The sequence below is a fragment of the Crocuta crocuta genome, unplaced genomic scaffold (genome assembly GCF_008692635.1).
Source record: "Crocuta crocuta isolate KB4526 unplaced genomic scaffold, BGI_CrCroc_1.0 scaffold39, whole genome shotgun sequence".
Lineage (NCBI taxonomy): Eukaryota > Metazoa > Chordata > Mammalia > Carnivora > Hyaenidae > Crocuta > Crocuta crocuta.
This window is the reverse complement of record NW_027533334.1, coordinates 6907880-6934992: the sequence shown is the minus strand read 5'-3', so window position 1 is coordinate 6934992 and position 27113 is coordinate 6907880. Positions and strand designations below refer to the sequence as shown.

The window sequence follows — 27113 nt, the reverse complement described above, 5'->3', positions numbered from 1 at the left end:
AAAGATAAGTTTTGCTTATGTTTGAATAGTTGCAAAAATCAGTAATTCTATAATATAAGGTGATCTGATATAATATTTTTAATCTCATTCAGAACTATTTAGCAAAGAAATAAGTAATCTTTGAAGTATTTTCTGTATATTTTGTGAAACAGTAAAGTTACATGTGTTAAATAATTGTTTTTATTCTTAGAATCTCGACCATTGTCAGTTCCTGTGAAAGCCATGCTGAATATATCTGAAGGCTGTAGTAGTCCTGAAGAAAGAATGAAAGAATTCATTGGAATAGTATGGAATGCAGTAAAGAGTCTCACACTGCAGGTAAAATAAAAGTTAGAAATGTCATGGTTTTAATTTCTATGATCCTTTTTAATTTTTAGCACCTTTGGTATTGGTGAAAAAATAATCTCACTGGTAACACTTAATATTGGTAAAAAATAATCTCAAGTAACACTTGTGTATACCATCTCATTTCTTTACCGTATATGAAAACTGTTGGTGCGCTTTACATGTTATTAATAAAGTTATATAAAATACATATGTGCTATTATTGATAAATTTACAAAAATACACAAATTTTGAGCTGTTTCTCAAATTACAAAAAATCATTCTACTATTCCTTTATTTTAAACATTATTTAAAAGATTCTAAATGTTCCATATACAAATCAGAAAACACTAGACAATAGGCCAAGCTGGACAGTGGTCCTGAGACACCTAAGATAAAGTCAGCATGGCTTAGTGATTAATGGCTTTGGAGACTGAAAAGACGGAGGCTAAGTGGTATTCCACATTCTAGTTTTGGCGTTTGGGTACATAGTGATGCCATGAAATGGTAAAAGAAGTAGCTCTGCAGAGCCAGGGGCAAGTAGGGAGTTTATGCATGCATTTGAAATACCTCCGGGCTTCTGTTGGACAGTAGGACATTCATATCTGGAGGTTAAGGAAGAGATTTCATAGTAGAGATATATTTTGGAAATCATCTATAGATAGTTAAAATCAGGAGAATTGGTCATTCAAACAATATGTAAAGTTGAAAGAGCAATGGGCCAAGGGGATACTAATTCTAAAATTGACAGTGGAAGAGAAAGTGTTCTTGAAGGAAATTGTAGCAGAGAGATCAGAAGTGTAGGAAGAAAAGTCAAGATAGTTTGTGGAAGGTAAGGGTGTGTAGAATTTCAAGGAGCCAGTAGTTAGCAGTATCAAATTCTGGATCATAACTATGGACTTTACTTTGCTTATCTGCAATATGAAATGGTTAAATTAAATAATGTTTAAGGTTGTTTCCAGTTCTGACATTCTTGTGAAATTTTTCTGGTTATTTTGCTTGTTTTAATACATTGCCTTCATTAGCTTTGTCACCAGCAATACACTGAATCTTAGCTATCATTATGGATTAGTTATAAGTAGAGATACTGATGTTCCTCATTTTATTCTTTAAAAATGTTTTTAATTGAGGTAAGATACACTTAACATAAAATTTGCAGTGTTAACCATTTTTATGTCTGCAGTTTAGACTGATTTTCCTCATTTGACTAAGCTTATTGAGTATAAATTAACATATAATTATAGGAGTACTAATGATTATATCTTTGTATAGGTTATTTGAATATAACCCAGGCACTTGCCTCCTTCATTCCTTGTCTTAGCCCTGTATTATACATGCGGTATATTTAGAATTTCCAGATGTTAGTATGTTCTGGAAAAGTTTGAAGATAAAACTTGATTCTGATTAAATGATTAAAATCAAGGCCCTAAAATTCTGAGTTTTTAAAATAGTGTCCATTTTCCAAGATGTTTTATGAACCAAAATATAAAACAGAAAACTCTGAAGTTGTCATCAGATAAAACAGAACATCATAACTTGAAGCCATTAAAGGATTATTCTCTCAGTGGAAGTTTGAGCAAGTAAATGTGTTTGGAATCAGAATTTCTGGAAAATTTATTTTGGAGCCAAAGTTGATATTTGCTAAGCCCATGTTCTTTTTTCTAATAATAGACTTATATTGCATTAAGACATAAACAGTATTCTCTATAACCTATTTGTTTTTCAGTGGGAAAAGTAACTTCCACATTTCATCTTAATGGATTATGTTATAGTACTATATGTAGTCTTGAACAGTTTTTTAAATGAGAACTTAGTTTGAGGGCCTTTTTCACAAAAGGTTAGCACAAATTCAGTTATTTGCAATTTTTCTCTATCAGTTAATCAGTAAAGATCCTATCTATTATACTTCAAAAAGCTACATTTTTATTCCAGAGCACACATTTGGCAATGGCATGCAGTTGACAAAATAGAAATATTCTGGCCTGGAATTCACTAATGAAGGAGTACATTGCCTTGGTTTTTGCCAAACTCAGTTTTCTTGTCTTTTACATTGAAGATCATGTTTCTGTTACATGGCATTTTCTAGATTTTTTTTTTTGGTAGTTTCTGAAGCTTTCTGAGTAGACTGTGTAATATAATAGACTATTTTCCATACCATATTCCTTGATTTCGATGTGTCAACATGTCTCAAGTCCCATAAACTAGCTAAGCTAGACCAATTGAATTCTCTTTCCCAGGAAGTTACATACTGAGTATGATCAATGATATAGTAATCATATTGCATGATATATTTGATGTCCTCATATCCAGTGTACTTCCTGGCCTGTTTCCATGATCAGACGAAGGTAGGCATTTGAGTCTAGACAGATCAAATGCCAGCCACCTTACTTGTAAAAGTAATTATTTACATTTAAGCTTAATATTTTGCAAGAATCTTACCTTTCATTATAGGCATTGAGATAGTGAGAGCAATTACATGGTAGTTTGTTAGAAGGAAAAAGTCTGTCATGCAAATGTAGGCATTTTTTTTTTCATTTTGTCCCATAGCAAATATTTATGTGGAAATGTAGATTTGTATTAATCTGGAAAAGAAGACAACCAAGGTTCACTTTTGAGGTTTTTAACTTAATGCCCTATTTTGGGAATATTAAGATTTCTACTATGTACGAAGGTCTCTCAAATATTTTTATCCTGTATTGAGAGTTAAAAGACTAGGAAAATGGTGATTTGGGCAGTAGTTAGTAATATATTTGTTATAGTGCAAATGGAATACTGCTTATTTTGGTGGCCTCTGTATACGTAAAAAGTTATATCATAAGCAATAGTGTTTTAAAAGAAGAAGACTGTGAACATCTCTTATGAATCAATGAGAGCTAATATATGGATCTGACATATAAGAGGTATTCAGTATATGTTCATTAACTTTATTTTATATAACAAACCTTTTGGTGAGAGTTAATACATTGTATCTTTATCTGAGAGCTGAATCCCACCTCCCCACAATTACAGATGAGGAAGCTGAAGTCATGGAGACATTAGTTTGTTAAAAGTTCTACAGCTAAAGTTGAACCCATTTGACATATCAGTATCTGATGCTAATTAAAATAATTGTATTCACTTATTATTTAGTACCTACTACATTCTAGACATGGTACTGTGTAGTGAGACTATAAACAAAATAAGTAAATAATCTGACATTATAGACCCTATGTTGTAGTGAAAATTTTGGATGACAGTTGATATTTTAAAACCCTCTTATTTCAAGTTTTTTAAGTGCTGAAATTACGTCTTTTGTCTCTTTATTCCTGACTTCCAGTTCAGTTCGTGGTCGATATGCATGAATTAAAGAAATAGTGAATGGGGGCGCCTGGGTGGCTCAATCCATATAGTGTCCAACGTCAGCTCACGTCATGATCTCACGGTTCGTGGGTTCGAGCCCTGCATCTGGCTCTGTCCTGACAGCTAGCTCAGAGCCTGGAACCTGCTTCAGGTTCTGTGTCTCCCTCTCTCTCTGACTCATTCCTGCTCATGCTGTCTCTTTCTCTCTCAGAAATAAATAAAACATTAAAAAAATTTTTAAAAAAGAAAAAAAAAGTAAATGGATATATAACCTGAAATATTTCTTTATGTATGTTTTTATTTGAAATTGTTTTCTGAATAATAAAATTCATACAGAAAACATTTCATTCTTCAGAAATTTTGCAAAATAAATTTATCACTAAACTTTTAAGTTTTGGAGCACTTAGGTGGCTCAGTCAGTGAAACATTGACTTGGGCTCAGGTCATGATCTCACAGTTCGTGAGTTTGAGCCCCACATTGGGCTCTGTGCTGACAGCTCAGAGCCTGAAGCCTGTTTCAGATTCTGTGTCTCCCTCTCTCTCTGCCACTCCTCTGTTCACACTCTGTCTCTCTCTTTCAAAGCTAAATAAACATTTAAGAAACTTAAATAAAGGTTTAAAAGAAGGAATACATGTTACTGGGGAAGAGGAAATAGAAATGTAACTTAAAAGTGTAGAAAACAGGGGTGCCTGGGTAGCTCAGTCAGTTAAGCATCCAACTCTTGGTTTCAGCTCAGATCTTGATCTCATGATTTGTGAGTTCGAGCCCCTCATCAGGCTTCATGCTGACAGTGGGGAGCCTGCTTCTCTCTCTGCCTCTCACCCGCTCACTCTCTGTCTCCCAAAAATAAATAAGTAAATTAAAAAAAAATTTTTTTAAGTATAGAAAATATAGTATAACATTGTTAAGCATTTACTTTTTAAAGTTTTTAAAAAAATGTTTCTTTTGATTTTTGAGAGAGAGAGAGAGAGACAGAGCACAACAGAGAAAGAGAGAGACAGAATCGGGCTCGAGGCTCCAGAGAAGCGGGCTCGAGGCTCCAGCTGTCAGCATGGAGCCCCACACACAGCCAGACTCGCACCCTGCGAGATCATGACCTGGGCCGAAGCCACACACTTAACCAACTGAGCCATTCAGGTGCCCCTTAACCCATTTACTTATAAAGTGTCATGTACAGTAGACAGTGGGCTAATTAAAATATTTAGATTTAATGTATAATTGAAACCTATCTTAGTCTCTCTCTCTCTCTCTCTCTCTTTTTTAACTGAGTTGTGAGCGCAGTTATAGAGAATACAAATTAGAAGTTTTCCAAACCTTACATATGGGAGATGGGTTAGGGGTTCACAAAAGCATGTATCTTTTCAAATGGCATATAAACTTGGAACTTCAAAAAATTTTGTGACAATCATTTCATTGAGTAAAATAGGAATACCAAATAATTTCTACTTTATTGGTTTATTCTCAGTGTATCATACTTAGATATGTAGCCTTTGACCTAATAGGAATCAAAATAGAGGTGGTTCTACTTCAAGAATTTGTAATAATCCCTTCACTTTAACACATGAATGTGTTCAATATTGGCGAAAGAACACGTTGCTACCAAAACTGAAATAAGATCCTTGAAACAGAAAGGATGTTGCCATGGAAAAATGAAGTAACACTCAGTGCAGCTGTGATGCATTAATGAATAGGATATTTTTTTTTAAAAAGATCATTTGTGTTTGGTGTGGCTCAGAGGGTCCCAACCAGATGGTTTCCATGAACATGATCTGACCCCCGGTTTGAGGACTTCTTACTGGCAGATTACTTCATTTTCTTTCCCTTGGATTGTCAGATCCTTACATTAATGCAAAATTTACTGCTGTAGATTTATATTCACTTACACAAATCACTCAACATTTTACATTAAAACCACAATTTTAGACATACAGTTTAACAGTTATTTTAAAAGTGTAAAAAGATTTATGTGATAGTTGTAGTGTATATTAGAGATGTAACATTATAATAAGTTTGAGGAATTTGGATTATGTGTATATTTTGGTTCTTATCATTACAGAAATCTCCAGAACACACATCATATTTTACAAAGTTTATTTTTTAGAGTTGTTATTTATCTCAGAATAATCTATGTTTGAGTATTTATTGCTCAGGTTGTTAACTTTGGTGAAATAATTTATTTCTGAATTAGTGGAGTTTTGGAATATATTGTGATTTTGGAAATTTCAGCACAACTTAAATTTATTTCACAAGATATACGTGTTTATATTTGTATAGTATGGCATATTAAACTTATTACCTCACTTTGTTGAAAACATTTTTTACATAGCATCAATACCTATATGAGTGTTAAATACAGACTCTTTTAAGTTTGACACAATAATTATAAATACTTGAATAATGAGGATGGTATACTGAGAATACGTTCTCAGTATGCCATAATACTTTGTGCATTTGAACTTCAGTAATTAATGGTGTTAAATATTTAAAAATATAAATGAGACAATATATACTCTTATTTCAGAATAAAAACTATTGTAATCTTCAATCAGCTACTTAACAAACACTTACTAGGTTGCAAGATATCAAGAAATGAGGTCAGACTTCAAGAACCTTGTATATAGTTTTGCAAAATTTTACTTATATTTTTCTTCACTGAATTCATTTTGTTCCTTGCGCAAAAATGTTGAAGCAAAGATGAGGAAGTTTGCTTATTTATAAGGCTGGCAGATTATTGTATCAAGGAATACCAGACCTGTTAAATACCATGCTCTCACTAAGAGCTATATTAACCTCAAGTGAAGATAGATTAATGTATTCTTAGTTGTCTTTTATAAAATACAGTCTCTTAATTTCCTAGAATATCCAGGTATTCATTAAGCTAACAAATTTTGGTTTTTATTACATCTTCAGATAATACCTTTGTATGCCAAATATTTTGTAGAAAATTAGCAGACAACATTTTGTATTTCCTTGAAAATAATTTAAGTATGCCAAGCTGTTTGAACAATTTGTGAATTAGGTACAAAATGTTACTTTTTAAGAACCAATTAAAACTAAAAGACTTTAGCTTATATTGCTTTTGAATTAAGAACTCATGATAAATTTAATTTTTGATTTGAGATTGCTTTGTATTATTTTAACTCTCTAAGGTGTCAGACAATCTAAGTAACTACACTGGGGATAAGAAAGCATAAAAGTTTCACATGAAATCAAAATTTAAATAATAATTTGATGTATGATAAAAACAAGGAATAANAATAAAACATTAAAAAAAAATTTAAAAAAAAAGAAAATATTTGATACAAACCTGTTATATTTTAATGTTTGTCTGGATAGATATCATCTGAACATTTTAAACACTTTTCCTTATATTTTAGTTTGTAAAGTAAAAACAAAAGGCCAAATTCACATAGCAATAGCTGCTTGTGTGTGTGTGTGTGTGTGTGTGTGTGTGTGTGTGTGTGTGTGTTTTAAGTTAGTACCATACAATACTAGTTGGTTCTAAGGCCTTAGTTGGAGTTAACAATGTAATGAACTGCAAAAGAAGGAGGATTTTCTCACCTTTCTTTGGCCAGCACATGTTCTAATTCAGTCATGTTGCTTGGAAATAACTGTGGAAAGGCAGATATTTTTCATCTCATTTCATTGTGCCTTTTTGATCAAATTTATAGCAAGAAACAATGTCCTTTTACGTGTTGTGTTCTTTAGTAAAAGTAACTCATAAAGACGTAAATATGGCTCCTTTCTCTTTTTTCGTTTGCAGCCTGTTTATTCTAATAAACATATTAAGTATTTGAGGGTATATTAACTTCCTTATTTAGTCTATTCCTAATATTTTAATTTTGCTTTTATTTTTTTTTCTTCCCCCTAGCTTGAAGTACAGTCTTGTTGTGTGTTCATCCCAAATGATAGCCTTCCTTCCCCGAGTACAATTGTATCTGGTGACATTCCTGGAACAGTAAGAAGTTGGTACCATGGACAAACCAATATGCCCGGAATGCTTGTCCTCTGTTTGCCTCAAGTAAAGATTATCAGTGCCGGCCACAAGTATATGGAACCCCTGCAGGAGATTCCATTTGTCATTCCACGACCCATCCTTGAAGAAGGTACATTTAAAAAAAAAAAAAAAAACTTCCTATGGTTTTTGTATTTTAAAATAATTATTTTTAGTTTTGTTGTTTTTTTAATATGCCAGTGCTTATGTAAATCTGTCTTCTCATTGAAAGATCCATAGCAAAATAGACTAAGTGATCTGCAAAGTGTATCTAAAAAGGGTGTACAAAGTAAATGAGCTAAGTGGTGCTCTTTATCGACATCCACACATTTTAATCATATTCATGTATGTATAAGAGACTACAAAAGGTCATATGCAATGCAGAAAAATCACTAAAATGTGAAGCATAGACAAATCGAGAAGACAGTTGGTTTTGGAAATTGGCATTTAGCTGAATTAAGAATGATAAGTAGATCTTAATTTAAGCTACTTAATTTAAGCTACTTGATTTATTGATGGATATAATATGTAATCAAATGAATATATTATTTACATCGAACAATATATTTCTAGGTTTCTCATTTGTTAGACTATAGTAGATAATTGTGTGATGTTTGAAGACCTGACTCTCTAATAAATACTTTATTTGTGATACTGCAGTTTTCAGTTGCAAATTCATACCCTTTTGAACTTTGATATATTCATCTCAAACAATATGTGAACTTGGAAAAGTTTTGAGTGACAAAGTAAATAATGTGAATCTATGTTTTAATAACAGGATTCAAATTTTTTACAGTGCTAAACAGTTCCACATCTTGTTCATAGTATTAGGATGTAAGCATATAAATGCTGATATCACTCACAGTACTACACATACTATTATTTGAAAAACAGATACAGTCTGTGCAGTTTTTGACTTTGACTTGATGTTGAAATCTCTTTCCTTTTCTCTATATTGGAATTCCCATTGAAATGTAGTTTTCTTAGGTTTATCAGAAGTAGGAATGATTTTACTGCCAGAAATGAATGTTGGTACTTAATAAAGTGAATACCATTATCATAAAATCATAAAATTCTAACTGTTAGAAAGAACTTCTTTAGAGCTCTTACCTGTGTGATTTTTGTCTTGATGCAAGGATTCTTTCTCTAGCATATTGGGATATATCCATTCTTTGATTTTACTTTTGGTTTCAAGGAGTTCTTTATTATAACAATAGCTATTGTATATTGTATCAAGGATGTGCTAGCCTCAGAAAATGAGCCAAGGAGTGCTTCCCGTTTTGTTTTCTTTTTACTCTGGAATAATTTTCGGAGATTCAAATAGTGTGTCCCTTAATGTTTTTAAATTAAAACTCGCAATATTGTTTATGTAACAGCTTTTTTAGACACTACTTACATACTGTAAAAATTTTTGTGTATACAATTAGATGATTTTGAGTATATTTACAGTTTATACCATCATCACCACCATCAAGTTTAGAATTTTTTCACTAATATTCACTAGTTAGTGAATATTAATTTCACTAATTTTTCACTAATATTCACTAATATTTTATCACTCTAAAAATAATCAATATAACATTTGCAGTTACTTCTCTTTCTCCTTCCCCCAAAACCCTGGCAAATGCTGATCTTCCTGTCTCTATGAATATGCCTGTGCTATACATTTAATATGAATGGAATAATACAATATGTGGTCTTTTGTGACTGGCTTCTCATGGTAAGTCACTTACCATAATGCTTTTGAGGTTGATTTATTTATCAGTCTTCATTTTTATGGCTGAATAATAATCCATTTTATGGATATACCATGTGTTCTTTATCCACTCATTAGTTGGTGGACATTTGTATTGTTTACTTTTTTGGGCTATTATGAACAGTATTGCTGTGATAATTTTTGTACATCTTTTCATATGGACATATTTTAATATCTATTAGCTATGTGCCTAGTAGTAGAATTGTTGGGTTTTATGGTAGCTCTCTGGGTAAGCTTTTGAGGAATTGACAGTCTGTCCTCCAAAGTTTCTGCCATTTTGCAATTCCACATCAACATATGAATGTTCTAATTGTTTCAAGTTGTAATTGTCTTTTTGGTGTTAACCATCCCAGTGACTATGTGGTGGTGTCTCATTTTGGTTTCCATTTGCAGTTCCCTAATGACTAGTGATGTTGAGTGTCTTTTCATGTGCTTATTGGCTGTTTGTAGAACCTGTTTCTTATTTTCTTATTCTTTTTAAATACATTGCCCCCTTTTTAGTTGGGTTATTTATCTGTCACTTTAATTGAGCGGTTCTTAATATATTCTGGATATTAGGTTCTCATTAGATACATGATTCATTAATGTTTTCTCTCATTCGGTGGATTACCTTTTTACTATCTTGATTATTTCATTTCTTTTATATTTTAATTCCATTTTTCCCTGCTATATTAGACATTATTCCCTTGCTTTTTCTTCAGTCTTAGAAATTAATGCTTTTATTTTTAGCAACATGAATGGAACTGGAAGGTATTATACTGAGTGAAAAAAGTCAGTCTGAGAAGAACAGATAATGGATGTTTTCATTCATATGTGGATCTTGAGAAACTTAACAGAAGATCATGGGGGAAGGGAAGGGGAAAAAACAGTTACAAACAGAGAGAGAGGGAGGCAAACCACAAGAGGCTTTTAAATACAGAGAACAACTGAGGGTGGATGGAGGGGTGGGGGAGAGGGGAAAGTGAGTGATGGGCATGGAGGGGGGCACTTGTTGGGATGAGCATTGGGTGTTGTACGTAAGCCAATTTGACAATAAATTATCTTCATAAAAAAAGAAATTAACACCCTTACACAAAGTAAAATTTGGTTCTAGAAATACTAGATGCATATTTAATTTATTAAATTATGCAGTAATTCATGCTGTTTACTCTGCTCCTGAACAGCACATAGGTCTTTAAATACTTTAATTCAGTGATTCTCTCCAGATTTATTGGCTGTTACTGTTATATATTTTAATTTATCTTTTATTTTTCTGAACTTGACACATTTAAATCATTTTTTGAAAATTGCATATATATTATGTGTATACGAGTAGTGCAGAGTTTGGAAAATGTATTCAGTAAATGGCCAGATAGTAATTTCATCAACTATATGGATTTTCTAACAACTACTTAGCTTTGCTCTGTAGTACAGAAGCAGCCATAAAGAGTATGTCAGTGAATCCACACTCCAGTAAAACTTTATTCATAAAATCTGAAAATCAGTCACATCTGGTAATGGGCCACATATTCTGACTTCTATACCAATGCCGTATTACTCATTCCTTGTCGCAGCTCAGTCCTTTCATCTACCTCAGATAATTTTCCTTCTGCCTTTTTTTTTAATGATGTGCTGTTATCGAACTTAATTTTTTTGTTTAAAACTGTGTTTACTTTGTATTCTTTTTGGAAATATTCTTTTTTGCTATATATATGGTTTCTTAATGATAGTTTTGTTTTGGCCATTCAAGATCCCTTTGTCCTTACTTTCGCTTTTCATTGCCCTTCTGAGAAATTCACTGTCAGTTTGTGTTTTTTTCAGTGTCTCTCTCTCAGGCAACATTAAGAATCTTTTTTTTTTTCTTTTAAGAATATTCTTGATCTTTGTTCTTTTAAAGTGTTAGTGTTGGTGTCTTTATGAGCTTTGCAAGGTTTCTGGTGTTTTCATATATTGCTTCTGCCTCGTTCTTTCCACATAAATGTTAGACATTTGTGTTTTGTTTTGTTTTTTTACTATATTTTTCTTGTCTCCATTCTTTAATATTTTTTGCTTTGACTTTACTTTGGCCTGTAGTCTGAGTAATTTCTTTGATATTGCAATTCATAAATTTTTTTAGTTGTATCTACCATGCTGTTAAAATTGTTCTTTGGGTTTTTTGGGGTAAAACTTTATACAGTTCTAATATATCATACAGAAATACTATTGCTATACAACTTGATGCATTTCATAAGTTGACCCATGTCACTACCTTCTGAATCAAGATCAAGAATTTTACCAACACCCAGGAAATCTTCTCTAGTCCCTTTCTGGTCTCTGTATTCAGAGGTAAATTGTATCAGGACATCTAAAACCATAAATTACTTTTCCTGTTTTTTAACTTTTTAATACTTTATTAAATTTTAAAAATTACTTATGATATTTTCATTTTCATTGATTTTTTTAAATTAAAAAATTAGAAATTTAAAAAAAATTAATGTTTATTTATTTTTGAGAGACAGGGACAGAGCATGAGCATGGGATGGGCAGAGAAAGAGACACAGAATCTGAAGCAGACTCCAGGCTCTGAGCTGTCAGCACAGAGCCCACCGTGGGGCTCGAACCTACTAACCGTGAGAACATGACCTGAGCCGAAGTCGGACGCTCAGCCGACCTAGCCACCCAGGTGCCCCTAGAAATTTTTTTGAAGATGAGTTGAAAGATTCTTNTATTGGGAGCATAACCAGTTTACAACCACTTGCAACTAGAGGCTTTTCTGCCATTTAGATAATAAAAATTCAAGTTACAGTCTCTTATGAGGCTTCGTTTGTGGTCATGAGTATTTTTTTTCTCTCTATTCAAGGTTCAGCTATCTGATTATGTAAAGAGGGTAAAAACAGGGCAATTTTATTTCTAGTTTATTCTAACATTAATATTGTAGCCATTTGCATTCAAGTCTTCTGTTCTATTAGGTTCTATAGTGCAGGTATCAAGAAGGATGCTACATTTGACCAGTCATGAAGTGCCTCAAGCAATTAAAGCCTTACTGTTTTTGGGAAACTCAGTAATGAATTTAAGAAACTGAGTGCATGTCTGTGTGTGTGTAAACCAGACCATATAAATTATATCCATAGTGTGTGTTACATATAAACATTCTCTAAATATATTCATCCTTTTTGTTTTTAGTGCACAAAGGTCATTCAGGGCACTAAATCTACCAGGTTGCTGGAAATACAGTCCCTCGGTGATTTAAAGATGTAACAATATCCTGTCCCCTTTTATCTAATGGGTTTTATGGAAGGATTAATATATACTTGGACCTGGATGTCTATTTGCTTTCCCCAGATTGTGGATATTTTTAGCCATTATTTCTTCAAATAATTTTTTCTTGACTTTTCTCTCTTTTCTTCTTCTGGAACTTGGATAATGAGAATGTTATTCCATATGTTGTTCTCCAGAGGTCCCTTAAGGTATCCTTACTTCTTTCAATTCTTTGTTAATTTTTATGCTTTGTGTTTTACATTCCTTTGTTTTTCCATTTCTTGATTGTGCTTCTATTTAATCCATTCTGCTGTTGAACCCCTCTAATATACTCACAAGTTTAGTTTTAATATGTTTTGTGTTTTCTTATTTTCTCTTTGTGGAAATTCTTGGTGTCCTCCATTGCATACATAGGTGAGCATCTTTATGACCATTATTTTGAACCCTTTATTTGATAGGTTGTCTCTCTCCATTTCATTAAGGTCTTTTTCTGCAGATTTGCCTTGTTCTTTGTTTTGAATATATTCCTCTGTCTACTCATTTTGCTTGTTTCTCTGTGTTTTTATGTATTAGGTGAAATGGCTATCTCCCTCAATTCCTTTGAAGGAATAGTCTTGTGTAAGAGGCGTTTTGTGTGGCCCAAAAGCACTGTGTCCTGTGGCTACCAGAGCTAGCCATTCTGTGGGCATCCCCACAGATGTAGGCATCCTGTGGGCTGTTTGTCTGCTGGCTTTGATAAGGCTTGAGCTGTTAAGTGTGCACCGTGGGGCTCTGGGTTTTCACCTGGTTTGTGTATCTTGGCTACTGCATGGGGAAAGAGGGCTTCCAGCTGCTTGCCTGTCCTGGTTGTGGCATCAACTCTTCATGGGTTGGCCATGATTTGGGATACTCATCTGGATTTTTTGACACCTTGGATGCTACATGGAAGTGGACGGGGCAGAAGGCTCACCCAGCCTGTTCATGGTGAGTGGTGGGCAGACACCCATCCACCAGTGCCAGAAGACTAGAAGGGGTCCACCTAAAATGGTACTTGTTGGCTCCTTCATCAGCAGGGTAGGATGAGAATGAAAAAATAACTGTTGACAGCACTTCTATCCACTGATAAAATCTTTGCAGACTGTTTTCTTACATTTTTAAATAATTTATTTTTTTTTCCCCTTGAAGATTCCTATATCTCTGGTAGCCACTTTAAAATTGGTAAGGGGGCCTGGGTGGTTCAGTCACTTAAGTGTCTGACTTCAGCTCAGGTCATGATCTTATAGTGTCGGTTTGAGCCCTGCATCAGGCTCCGTGCTGACAGCTCAGAGCCCGAGCCCGGAGCCTGCTTTGGATTCTTTCTCTCTCTCTCTCTCTCTCTCTCTCTCTCTGCCCCTCCCCTGCTCATGCTCTCTCTCAAAAATAAACATTTAAAAATTTAAATAAATAAATAAAATTGGTAAGTGGATCTCCCTGTTTTACGGTCTAGAGGCGTTTTCTTGTTTTTGTGCTGGATCACATGGCAAGTGAGTTTGTAGGTAGATCTTTGTTCTCTAATGTACTGTGATTCTCCTGGTCTTAATCTTTGTTAGTATTCAAAACTAGACATTTACATTTTTTTTTTTTTTTAGTGTTTATTCATTTTGGAGAGACAGAAACAGAGCGTGAGTTTGGGAGAGGCAGACACACACACACACACACACACACACACACACACACACACACACACACACAATTTGAAGCAGGCTCCAGGCTCTGAGCTGTCAGCACAGACCCTGACATAGGGCTCAAACCTACGAACCATGAGATCATGACCGGAGCCAAAGTTAGATGCTCAACTGACTGAGCCACCCAGGAAGCCCAAAACCAGGCATTTAGACCTTGTCTCTCTACTATGCTGCTTCCACTGTCAGGATTCCTGATCTGGGGTGCAGTCCCTTAACTTTTCCAGGGTATGTTCTGTATTTGTAGGAAACCTCCCTTTTGTGCCTCCTCTGAGGTGGTTTTTGGGGCAACGCATGTGTGCATTCCCACCCTTCTACGTGTGTCACTCTTGTCTTCTGTGTGGAGGTGCTACTCATCGAGCTCATGGATCCTTTTTAGAGGAAAAGTATGCCATATGTAGTTAAAAGTTTGTTGTGTCCATGGGAGGACGTGAGTTCAGGTCTTCCTGTGTCAGCATCTTGAACTCTCTCATGAAGAATTGATGTTATCAAACCTACAGTGTATTTTTTTTTTTAACTTATTTCAGAAAGACCAGAGAGAGAGAGAGAGAGAGAGAGAGAGAGAGAGAGAGAGAGAGAGGTATTTATGTGTATGTATGCCTTGATATTCTCAGGGTGCAAGGAACAGACATCAAGTCAGGATAATTTAAACAAAAATAGAACTTAATGATTCATTCTCTATATATTCTATTATAGAAAGCAACTTTGACTTTTAGTTAAAATTTTGATACTAATCTCACTATTTGACCCTGGTAGTTATAACCACCATGCTTTCAATTAAAACTGTCTCTTATTTCTTTGTCTGTTGTTTTCTTTGTCCTCATAACTCCTCTTGAATTATTTTTTCTTGTTCTTTGTCTTTGGTGTTGGTTGTCATCATTTTGAATTATAGATTTCTCTTGAAACTATAGTTTATTGAAACCAATTATTTAAACTTAAAATGGAATGAATAACAAAGAATAACTTTTCCTATGTAACCAAAGTTTTGTGCTTCAGACCTTTTATTTGATAGAAATATTTCAGTGTATTGCATGGTGTGTGTGTGAGTGTGAGTGTGTAAGTGATGGGTTGTGAATCATATTGCTCTGATTTACAAAGGAAATTCATATCCACTGCTTCTGTAGAGAAAAATAAGGCCGTTCTCCCCATTGCTTGCTACTCTTCACCCTCAGCCTCAGTATCCTTTTCTGTGTTTGAACAAAGGACAACTCTGTGCACTATTGCAGGGCCTTAGCATATACTACATATGTGACTACCTCCTTGATCTCTTCTCTATCCTTTCTACTCATTTTTCAGGCTTCCATGTATTTTACTTGCCAGCTCCTTCTGTTCTGGGATCTTACTGCTTCTGACTCATCACCCTTAATACTCCTATCCCAATTTTAATCATTTTTATTCAGCTCCTGATTCCCCTCCTAGGGTAAGAAGTATAAGAAGGATATCTTGTTCACAGTACTGTTCGTATCATTTAGCACAATGAATGGCGCGAAATAGGGGCTCACTAAATAGTTGTAGAGTATGCTATTCAGTAAATAATTTTTGGTTACTATAAGGAGAAAAAAACCTTAAAAAATGAAAAAGTCCATTTTTGATGTGTCTTCAAGTTCATATTTAATTGAATGAGAATTCTTAGTCATTATGACATAAAAAAAAGAAAAACAATTACAAAATGATCAGTAGGACGAGCACAGAGGGTTCACCTAGATTTCAGGCATAAATGAATTTGGACTTCAGAAGTTCAAAATGAGGAACTGTTTGTTGAAATGTGTCATCTGATTTCAATTGCCACGGAAAGGGAGAGATGATCTCTAATGTAGTCAGATCCATTCTGTATAGGGTGTTTAGGTCAAAATCAACATCTTGAGGTTCATTAGGAAGCATTTGCAGTAAGGCTTGCAGATGTAATTTGGTACATCAATCTCACACCTCTGAGCAGATGGGTTTCTATACTGTGCCTAGTGGAGATTTGTTTTTTCTTCTTTGAAAGAGTTGCCTACAACTTTAAAAATATTTTGACAGAAACTGAATATTGAGATCATTTATAAATTAAAACTTTGCTATTGTTGGATTTAGTGAACTTTCAAGGAAACTGATGTTAAAATTGTTGAGCATCTATGAAAAACAGTAAGGCTACTTTTCCAATGTAATTCTTTTTCATCTTATTGGTTTATATTGTTCTATCTTAAACTTTTATTATCTTTAATAATTATAATCTCCACTTATTCTGAAAGATGTACTATTACATTAGATATTTTCCAGTTTTACTCAATGCCTTTGACTGTAGTCCTTAATCCATATGTAAATAAGATACTTAGCAGAAAAGGAGAACTCAGAAAAGAGCATAAGATTTGTTTTTGATGTTGCTGATCTTAAATAAATCTCTTGGAGACCATTATGTAAGTATTAGAAATGAAGTTAAGGTGTTGAAATGCCTAAATTTAGTTAATATGATTGCTATATATATGATTATTTTCTCAATAGCTCACATCCATCCTGTTCCATCATTTGTTTAGCTATGAATTCTGTGACTTTCAAAGGCTCGAGAATGAACCTTATTTAATTTATTCCCTGTCAATCAATTTTGTATTTCCCAACACCCCACACACACATATGCAAACTTATTTTATAAACAAAAACAAAAATGGCAGAACTAATATGTACTTTTCCTTTAAAACATATAATTTAAAATTAAGATCATAAAAATGTGGTTTTCAAGTGATACCTAGTTAACATAGTCTCATTAAAAGAATTTTTTTTTAAAATTGGGATATAATTGACATGCAGCATTGTGTAAGTTTAAGGTATATAACATATCAGTTTACTATATTTATGCATTGCAATATGATTACCATCATGGTGTCAGCTAACACTTCTGTAGGTCACGTAATTATCATTTCTCTTTTGTGATGAGAATATTTAATACCTAATCTCTTAGCAACTTTGAAGTATTGACTATAATCACTAAGTTGTGCATTAGCATTCCAGAACTTCTTTATTTTCTAGTTGCAAGTTTGTAACCTTTAACAATATCTCCCCAATTCTCCCACCTCTGTGCCCCTGGTAACCACCCATCTACTCTCTGTTTCTGGGAGTTCAGCTTGTTTAGGTTCCATATGCAAGTGATTGATAGTATTTGTCTTCTTCTCTCTGACTTACCTCACCTAGCATACATTTTCACTAAAAGAACTTTTTAAAGCACAAATATACAGGTGAAAAAAAGCACTTTGGTGATAACCAGTATTAACAATTTAGTTTTGTAGTTCTTCCCAGGTTTGTTTTTTTTTTCTATTTTGTTGATAAATATATACACACATAATACATATATAACCTCCATGTTGTAAAATGGTTATATTCGCGGTGTACAGTTAAGATAATAATCCCTGACAAATTTTTCAGTACTTTTTTTTTTCATTTATTATCATGCACATTTCACAGGGGCTTAACATGTTGTGAAGCCATTTCCATCTAAAAGTAAGAGGATCCAAAAAAATCTGCCTTAATTCTTTCTTGTTTAGTGAATGTGGACTTTCTCCTTTGTAAATCATATTTTCTCCTCAGGTTACAAGGAAGAGAGAAAGTCAAGTTATCTTAGGGAATGGGGGGGTTCAGTGATTTCTAATCATCAACAAAAGAATATCAGAAGTGATCATTAGTGGCCAAAGTATGCCAGAGAGAAGAATGTAAATGAGGACTTAACAGCTCTGCTCACCCACTGACAAGTTGGCCTTGGCTGTTTCCTTTTCTACTACTGTCCTTACATTTTTAAACACCTCATTTGAAATATATTTACATTCATAACATTTATTCATTGTGTGAGTACAGTTCAGTGCTTTTGAGTAAATTTAAAAGATATGCAACCATCCCCACAATATAGTTGTATAACATTTCTGTGACCTCAAATTTCCCTATGTCCATTTTGCGATTAATTTCTGTTCCCCACACTCCAGCCCTAACCCTCACTGATCTAATTTCTGACTTTATAAACTTGGCTTTTCTGGACGTATATTAAAAGAGAATCATACAGTACGTAGTTTTTTTCATCTTAGGACCTTATATATTTATGTATCAGTGTACCCAGGGTACATCATTTTTTTTTCACTTGGTATAATATTTTTAAGGTTTGTTCATGATGTAGCATATATTAGTATGTACTATGTCTCGCTGAGTAACAAATATCCTGTGGTTATATTACATTTTGTTTATTAATTTTACAGTTGATATTCAATTGCACTGTTACCAGTCTTTTACTATTATGATTAATGCTGCTATGAACATTTGGGTACATGTATTTATATAGACAAATGTTATAATTTATCATGGATAGAGTCTGGAGTAGAATTGCTGGATTTTATACTAAGTTTTTGTTGAACATTTCAAGAAATCGTCCAATGTTTCAGAAGTAATTGTACCACTATTAACACATTAGAGGTTTACTTTCAATATATCTTTGCCAGCACTTGGTATTTTTGCCAGTCCAAGAGAGTATGTGGTACTTTATTGGGGAAATCAGTTTGCATTTCTGTAATGACTAATGATGTGGCCTTTTTTCATGTACTTAAAGCATACTTCCTTAGTGAAATTTGTATTTAAATTTTCCATTTTTTAGTTATCTTGTAATTTTTGAGTTGTAAGAGTTCTTCCATGTTCTCGATGCAGGTCCTTTATCAAATATATTATTTGCTAATATTTTCTTCTATGTTGGGGCTTGTATTTGCATTTTTTTAAATTTAAATTCCAGTTAGTTAACATGCAGTATTAATAGTTTCAGGCATACAGTATAGTGATTAACCAGTTCTGTACATCACCAGGTGCTCATCACCTATTTCACCCATCCCTCCACCTGCCTCTCCTCTGGTATCTATCAGTTCTCTATAGAGAACTAGGGTGACCTAGTTTTAGCTCTTATAATTTGGTCTCTGATACTTTTTTATTATGTATTTTTTCATATGGTGTGATATAAGAGTCTTAAGTTTATTTTATTATGTGTGGATATTTAATTTTCTCAGCATCACATATTCAGAAGGTTGTCCTTATGGAACTCTATTGGCACTTTTGCTGAAAATCAATCAACCATGTATCTAAGTCATTTTCCCCCGCTGGACTCTCAGTTCGATTCCATTGATCTATATGCCTGTTCTTGTGCCCATACCACACAATGTTGATTACTGTGGTGTTACATTATCTTTAAAATTATGTAATACAAGTCATCCAACTTTCTGTTTTCTTCTTTGAAAATTTGTCTATTTCAGATTCTTTGCATTCTTATGCAAGTTTAAGCATTAGCTTATTGGTTTCTACAAAAAAAGAGCCGGCAAAGACTTTGATAGAAATTGCATTTAATTTATAAATGAAGTATGGGGTTATTTCCCATCTTGACAATATTGAGTCCTTCAGTTTATGATCCTAAAGTGTTTCTTCTTTTATTTATCTATTTTTATTTATTTCTTCAATTTTATTCAGCAGTATTTTGCAGATTGCAGTGTCTTGAATGCCTTGCATGTGCTTTGTTAAAATTTCCTTTGTTAAATGCTTTTCATTTATTTTAAGTTGCTGTGAATGGAATTGTGTTCTTATTTTCATTTAAAAAAATTTTCATTGCCTGTATCTCAAAGTATAATTTTATATATTTCCCTCACATCTGGGGACCTCACCAAACTTGTTTATTCTAGTTGTTAGTGTGGGTTCTCTGAAATTTTCTATAAGGTGAGCCATTCCATCTGTGAATAAAAACTATCTATATTACTTCTTTCTTTCCAATCTGCATGTCATTAATTTTTTGTTTTGTTTTTACCGAAGCACATTGGCCGGAATTTCCAGTATAATGCTTCATAGGACTAATGAGAACACATATCCTTGCCTTATTCCCAAATCTAGAGAGAAAGCCTATAGAATGTAATACCACTAAGTATTATGGTAGCTATGTATTTTTCATAGATGTCCTTCATCAGGTTATGAAAGATCCATTTTATTCCCAAATTTTTTCAAGCTTTTTACTATGAAGTGGTTTGGATTTTTTCAGATGCTTTTATGAAACCATTGAGATGGGTATGTGTGTCTTTTACTATTAATGTGGTATGTTAATCAGCTTTACATAATTAATTGATTAAATGACTAAACTAATCTTGAATTTGGAGATGTATCCTGCTTGGTTATGGTGTTACCATCTCTTCATAAGGTGCTGGACACAGTTTGCTTTCTTTTTTTTTTTTTTTTTTTTTTTATGGTTTTTTTTTTTTTTTTTTTTTTTTTTTTTTTAAGGATTTTGTATATATTTTCATGACAGATTTTAATTTCTAGTTTTCTGATGGTGTCTTTTTCTGGTTTTCATAACAGGATAATGCTGGCATTGTAGAATGAGTTGGGAAGTCTTTCCACCTATTCTGTTTCTGGAAGACTCCCTGGAGGAATGGTGTTATTTTGTTAAATTTGGTAGAAATCACACTTGAAAGCATGGGGAATTATGGGTAGACTTTTTTGTAGAAAGCTTTTAAATTAGTAATTCAATCACCTTGTTTGTTTTAGGTCTATTTAGATTTTCTGTTCCTATTCTAGTCAGTCTTAATAAATTGTGTCTAGAAAGTTATCCATTTATCTAAGTTGTCTAAATTTTGGGGGCATACAGAGTTGTTCATAATACTGTATTTTAATGCTTTACAATTTTTAGGGTTGATAGTAATATTCCTCCTTTAATTCTTGATTTTGGCTATTGTGGATTCTCCCTTTTTTTGAGTTAGTTTAATTAAAGGGTTATCACATTGCTGATCTATTTATAGAATCAACTTTTAGCTTTATTGATATTTTTCTGTTCTGTTTCATTTATTTCTGCTATAATCTGTATTTTTTTCTGCTGGCTTTGTGTTAAGTTTCATTTTCTTTTTTTCTGGTTTCTTAAGGCAAAAACTTAAGTTATTGGTATGATAGTTTACTGTTGTGTGATATAGACACTTAATACTATAACCTTTCCTTTAAGCATTGCTCTAACTGCATTTCACAGATTTCCAAATACTGTTATTTTCATTTACTTCCAATATGTTGAATTTTACTTATGCTTTCTTCTGTGGCCCCTGGGTTATTTAGAAACCGTGCATTGTTTAATTTCCATGAATTTGAAAATTTCAGATTTCTGTTTATTCCTGTTTTCTAATTTAATTCCATTGTGGTCTAGACCGTATATTTAATAATTTTAGTCCTTTTAACTATATTAAGACTTATATTATGGTCTATATGGTCTATTTCAGAGTGTTCCATACGTACTTCAATGGATTTTCTACACTAGTTGGTGCAACATTCTATGTATGTCAGTTAGATCAAATATATTGATATTGTTTTATACTCTTCTATAGCCATGCTGACTTTCTATCTACTTATTCTATCAATTATTCAGACTGGAATTTTGAAACATTTAAGTGTTTCCGTTTAGTTGCTTTTTTCTTTAAATACTGTTCAGTTTTTGCTTCATATACTTTGAAACTCTGTTGTTACATGTATATGCATATATAGTTGTTACAGCTTCCTAAAATACTGACTCTATAATCACTATTAAGTGTCTTTCTCTCTATTATACTTTCTTAAATCTATCTTGTTTTTATTATAGTTATTTTTCACCATTTTTATACTCACAGTTTTTATGATGTATTTTTCCCATCCTCTTACTTTAAAAANTATGCATATATAGTTGTTACAGCTTCCTAAAATACTGACTCTATAATCACTATTAAGTGTCTTTCTCTCTATTATACTTTCTTAAATCTATCTTGTTTTTATTATAGTTATTTTTCACCATTTTTATATTCATTTTATTCACAGTTTTTATGATGTATTTTTCCCATCCTCTTACTTTAAAATTTTTTTAATGTTTTATTTACTTTTTGAGAGAGAGTATGTGAGCAGGGAAGGGGCAGAGACAGCGTAGGAGAGAGGATCCAAAGCAGGCTCCATGCTGACCTGATGCGGTGCTTGAACTCATGAATGATGAGATCACCACCTGAGCTGAAGTCAGATGCACAACTGACTGAGTGACTCATGTACACCCCATCCTTTTTCTACTTTTGACTTAAGGTAATTAATTTAGTTAGGTCTTGCTTTTTTCTGCAGTCTGAAAATATTTTTTTAATGTTTTTATTTATTTTTGGGAGAGAGAGAGCGAGCAGGGGAGGGGCAGAAAGAGAGATAAAAGGGGGGTACAGAGGATCCCAAGTGGGCCCCACACTGACAGCAGTGAGCCCAATGCGGGGCTTGAATTCATTAACCGTGAGATCATGACCTGACCAGAAGTCAGACACTCAACCAACTGAGCCACCTAGGCACCTCTTCTATGTACTTTTTTAAAGGTGACTCTAGAGATTGTATTCTTATGCTTCTGAATTTATCACACTTTAACTTAGATATATTTTAACTTAATCTTTTTTTTTAGTTTCAGGTTTTTATTCCAATTTTCCAATTGTGATAAATCAGCTTTGACAAGATTTGAGAATTTAGGGGAAATACTGGATTCCATGTCTGCCATATACTTTAAAATATTTAAACTTTTTTTTAACTGATTCAAAAGTATTTATTGAATGTGGCAATGTTCCTGGCATGGGAGATAAAACAGTGAACTTTATTTTTCAAAAATTTGTTTTAAATTCTAGTTAGTTAAAATTTGTGTAATATTAGTTTAAGGTGTAGAATTAATGTTGGAGGTGCCTGGGTGACTCAGTTGGTTAACCATACAACTCTTGATTTTGGCTTGGGTCATGATCTTGCAGTTGGTCAGATCAAACCCAAGTAGTGCTCTGCTCTGACAGCATGGACCTGCTTGAGATTCTCTCTCTCCATCTATTTGCCTTTCTCTCTCTTTTTTAAGATAAATAAACTTAAAAAAAATTTAATGATTCACCACTTACATGTAAGAGTCAGTGCTCATCACAAGTGCCCTTCTTAATACCCATCATCCATTTAGGGCACCCCCCAACCACTTCCCCCAGCCTCAACACTTAGTATATTCTCTATTGTTAAGAGTCTCTTATGCTTTGCTTCCTTTTCTTTTTTCCTCCCTACCCCTATGTTCGTCTGTTTTGTTTCTTAAATTCCACTTATGAGTGAAATCATAGGATGTTTTTCTTTCTCTCCTGACATATCACTTAACGTCGCATACTCTATCCACATAATTGCAAATGGCAAGATGTCATTCTTTTTGATAGCTGAGTGATATGATACTCCATTGTCTATATTTACCACATCTTTTTTATCATTCATCAGATGATAGACATTTGGGCTCCTTCCATCATTTTGGCTGTTGTTGATAATGCCGCTATAAACAGTGGGGTGCATGTGCCCTTTCAAATCTGTATTTTTGTATCCTTAGGGTAAAAAACCTAGTAGTCTGATTGCTGGGTCACGGGGTAGTTCTATTTTTAACTTTCTTAGGAATCTCCATACTCTTTTCCATAGTGGACACACCAGTTTGCATTCCCTACCAACACTGTAAGAGGGTTCCCCTTTCTCCATATCTTCACTAACATCTGTTGTTTTCTGTGTTGTTAATTTTAGCCATTCTGACAGGTGTGAGGTGGTATCTCATTGTGGTTTTGTTTTGTATTTCCCTGATGATGAGTGATGTTGAGCATCTTTTCAAGTCTGTTGGCCATTGGGTCATCTTGGGAAAAATGTCTGTTCATGTCTTCAGTACATTTCTCAATGAATTGTTTGTTTTTTTGGGTATTGAGCTTGATAAGTTTTTTACAGATTTTGTATACTAATCCTTTATCAGATATTTTATTTGCAAATATCTTCTTCCATTCTGTAGGATGCCTTTTTGTTTTGTTGATTGTTTCCTTCACTGTGTAGGGACTTTCTGTCTTAGTGAAGTCTCAATAGTTTGTTTTTTGTTTTTTTTTTTTGCTTTTGTTTCCCTTGCCTCTGGAGATGTGTCTAGTAAGAATTTGCTCCAGCCAGGTTCAAAGAGGTTGCTGTCTACGTTCTCCTCTACAATTTTGATGGTTTCCTGTCTCACATTTTGGTTTTTCATCCATTTTGAAATTATTTTTGTGTATAGTGTAAGAAAGTGGTCCAGTTTCATTCTTCTGCATGCTGCTGTCTAGTTTTCCCAACCCCATTTCTTGAAGAGACTTTTTTCCCATTAGATACTATTTCCTGCTTTGTTAAAGATTAATTGGCCACACATTTGTGGGTCCATTTCTGTTTTTTTTTTTTTTCTGTTCCATTGATTTTTGTGTCTGTTTTTGTGCCAGTACCATACTGTCTTGATGACTACAGTTTTGTAATATAGCTTTGAGTGTAGAATTGTGATGCCTCCAGCTTTGCTTTTCTTTTTCAAGATTGCTTTGACTCTGCAGGGACTTTTGTGGTTCTATAGAAATTTTAGGATTGTTTCTTCTAGCTCTGGGAAGAATGCTGGTGGTATTTTGAGAGGGATTGCATTAAATGCAATAGGGATTGCTTTGAGTACTATAGATATTTTAGCAATATTTGTTCTTGTAATCTATGAGCATAGAATGTCATTCCATTTCTTTGTGTCACCTTTAGTTTCTTTCAGTATTCTATCATTTTCAGAATACAGATCTTTTACCTCATTAGTTGGGTTTGTAGATACCTTATGGTTTTCAATGTTATTGTAAATGAGATTGATTCCTTGGTTTCTCTTTCTGCTCATTTGTTATTGGTGTATAGAAACACAACAGATTTCTGTACATGGATCTTATATCATGTGACTTTACTGAATTTGTGTATCAGTTTTAGCAGTTTCGTGATGTCTTTTCTTTTCAGGTTTTCTACATGGAGTATAATGTTCTATGGGAATAGTGAAAGTTTAACTTCTTCCTTGCTGATTTGGATGCCTTTTTATTGTCTTATTGCTGAGGCTAGGAGTTTTAGTACTATGTTAAACAACATTGGTGAGAGTGGAGGATGATACTAGCTGTGGGCCTTTTGTATATGGCCTTTTTGATGTTTAGATGGTCCCTCTATCCCTACTTTGTTGAGGGTTTTTATCAAGAATGGATGGTTGGTGCTAGATGAGTGATAGTTATTAAAGAGGGCATTTATTACAATGAGCACTGGGTGTTGTAAGTGATGAATCATTCTGCATCTGAAACCAATATTGCACTGTATGTTAACTAACTAGAAGTTGAATAAAATTTGAAAAGAAAAAGCAATACAAGAATGGATGCTGTATTTTGTCAAATGTTTTTCCTGCATCTAATGAGAGGATCATATGGTTCTTATCTTTTCTTTTATTAATGTGGTGTATCTTGTTGGTTTTCAGTTATTAAACCACCCCTACAGCCCAGGAATAAATCCCACATGATCATGGTGAATGATTTTTTTCCATGTACTTTTAGATTCAATTTGCCTAGTATCTTGTTGAGAATTTTTGCATCTCTCTTCTTCAGGGCTATTGGCCTGTAATTCTCCTTTTTAGTGGGATCTTTGGTTTGGGAATCAAGGTAATGGTGTCCTTGTAGAATGAATTTACAAGTTTTCCTTCTATTCCTACTTTTTGAACACTTTAAGAGGAATAGGTATTAACTCTTCTTTAAATGTTTGGTAGAATTCCCCTGGGAAAACATATGGGCCTGGACTTTGGTTTGTTGAGAGTTTTTCAGTTGCTGATTCAACTTCTTTGCTGGTTATAAGTCTGTTCAGATTTTCTATTTCTCCCTGTTTCAGTTTTGGTAGTTTGTATGGGCTTCTATGAATTTATCCATTTCTTCCACATTGCCCAATTTGTTGGTACATAATTTTTAATAATATTGTCTTATAATTATTTGTATTTCTCTTTTATTGGTTGTGATCTCTCCTCTTTCATTCATGTTTTTATTTACTTAGATTCTTTCTCTTTTCTTTTTGATAAGTCTGGCTATGGGTTATCAATTTTATTAATCCTTACAAAGAATCAGCTCTTAATTTTGTCTTATGTGTTTGTTTTTTTAGTTTCTGTATCATTTATTTCTGCTCTGATCTTTATTATTTCCCATCTTCTGCTGGCTGTAGGTCTCATTCGTTCTTTTTCTAGCTCCTTCAGGCTTAGGGTTAGGTTGTGTTTTTGAGACATTGCTTGCTTTTTGAAGTAGGCCTGCATTGCTATATATTTTCATTTTCTGACCACTTTTGTTCCATCCCAAAGATTCTGGACTGAAAATTTTTATTTGCACCCACTTAAATTTTTTACCTTCCTTTCTTGTGACTTCAAGTTTCACAGTGTTATGGTCAGAAAATATCCATGGTATGACCTCAGTCTTCTTGTATTTGTTGAGTCCTGATTTGTGACCCAGTATGTGATCTATTCTGGCAAATGTTCCATGTGCACTAAAAAAGAATGTGTATTCTGCTACTTTAGGATGCAGTGTTCTGAATATATCTCTGAAGTCTATCTGGTCAAGTGTAAAACTATTCTTTACTTGTTGATTTCCTGCTTAGACAATCTGTCCATTGATGTAAGTGGTATATTAAAATCCCCTACTATTATTGTATTGTTATCAATGAGTTTCTTTATGTTTGTTATTAATTGATACACACACACACACACACACACATACATACACATGCATACGTTTGGGGTCATTATGTATTTATAGTTGTTAGATCTTCTTTTGGGATAGATCCCTTTATGATACCCTTCTTCATCTCTTGAGTCTTTATTTTAAAGTCAGTTTTTCTAATATAAGTATGGCTACTCCAGCATTCTTCTGACATCCATTGGTATGATAGATGTTTCTCCATCCCCTCACCTGCAGGTGCCTTAGGTCTAAAATAAGTCTCTTTTAGCCAACATATAGATGC

The 27113-nt window shown here is 33.5% G+C and overlaps 1 protein-coding gene across 2 annotated transcripts in view; it reads left to right on the top strand.

Moving 5' to 3' along the window:
• VPS13B (vacuolar protein sorting 13 homolog B) overlaps positions 1–27113 on the top strand; it is a 761997-nt gene that overhangs the window by 353654 nt on the left and 381230 nt on the right. For both annotated transcript variants that reach the window (XM_077748161.1, XM_077748160.1), the window contains exons 22-23: positions 191–318; positions 7536–7770. In XM_077748161.1, the coding sequence (XP_077604287.1) occupies positions 191–318; positions 7536–7770 (363 nt within the window). The remainder of the gene's footprint in view (positions 1–190; positions 319–7535; positions 7771–27113) is intronic.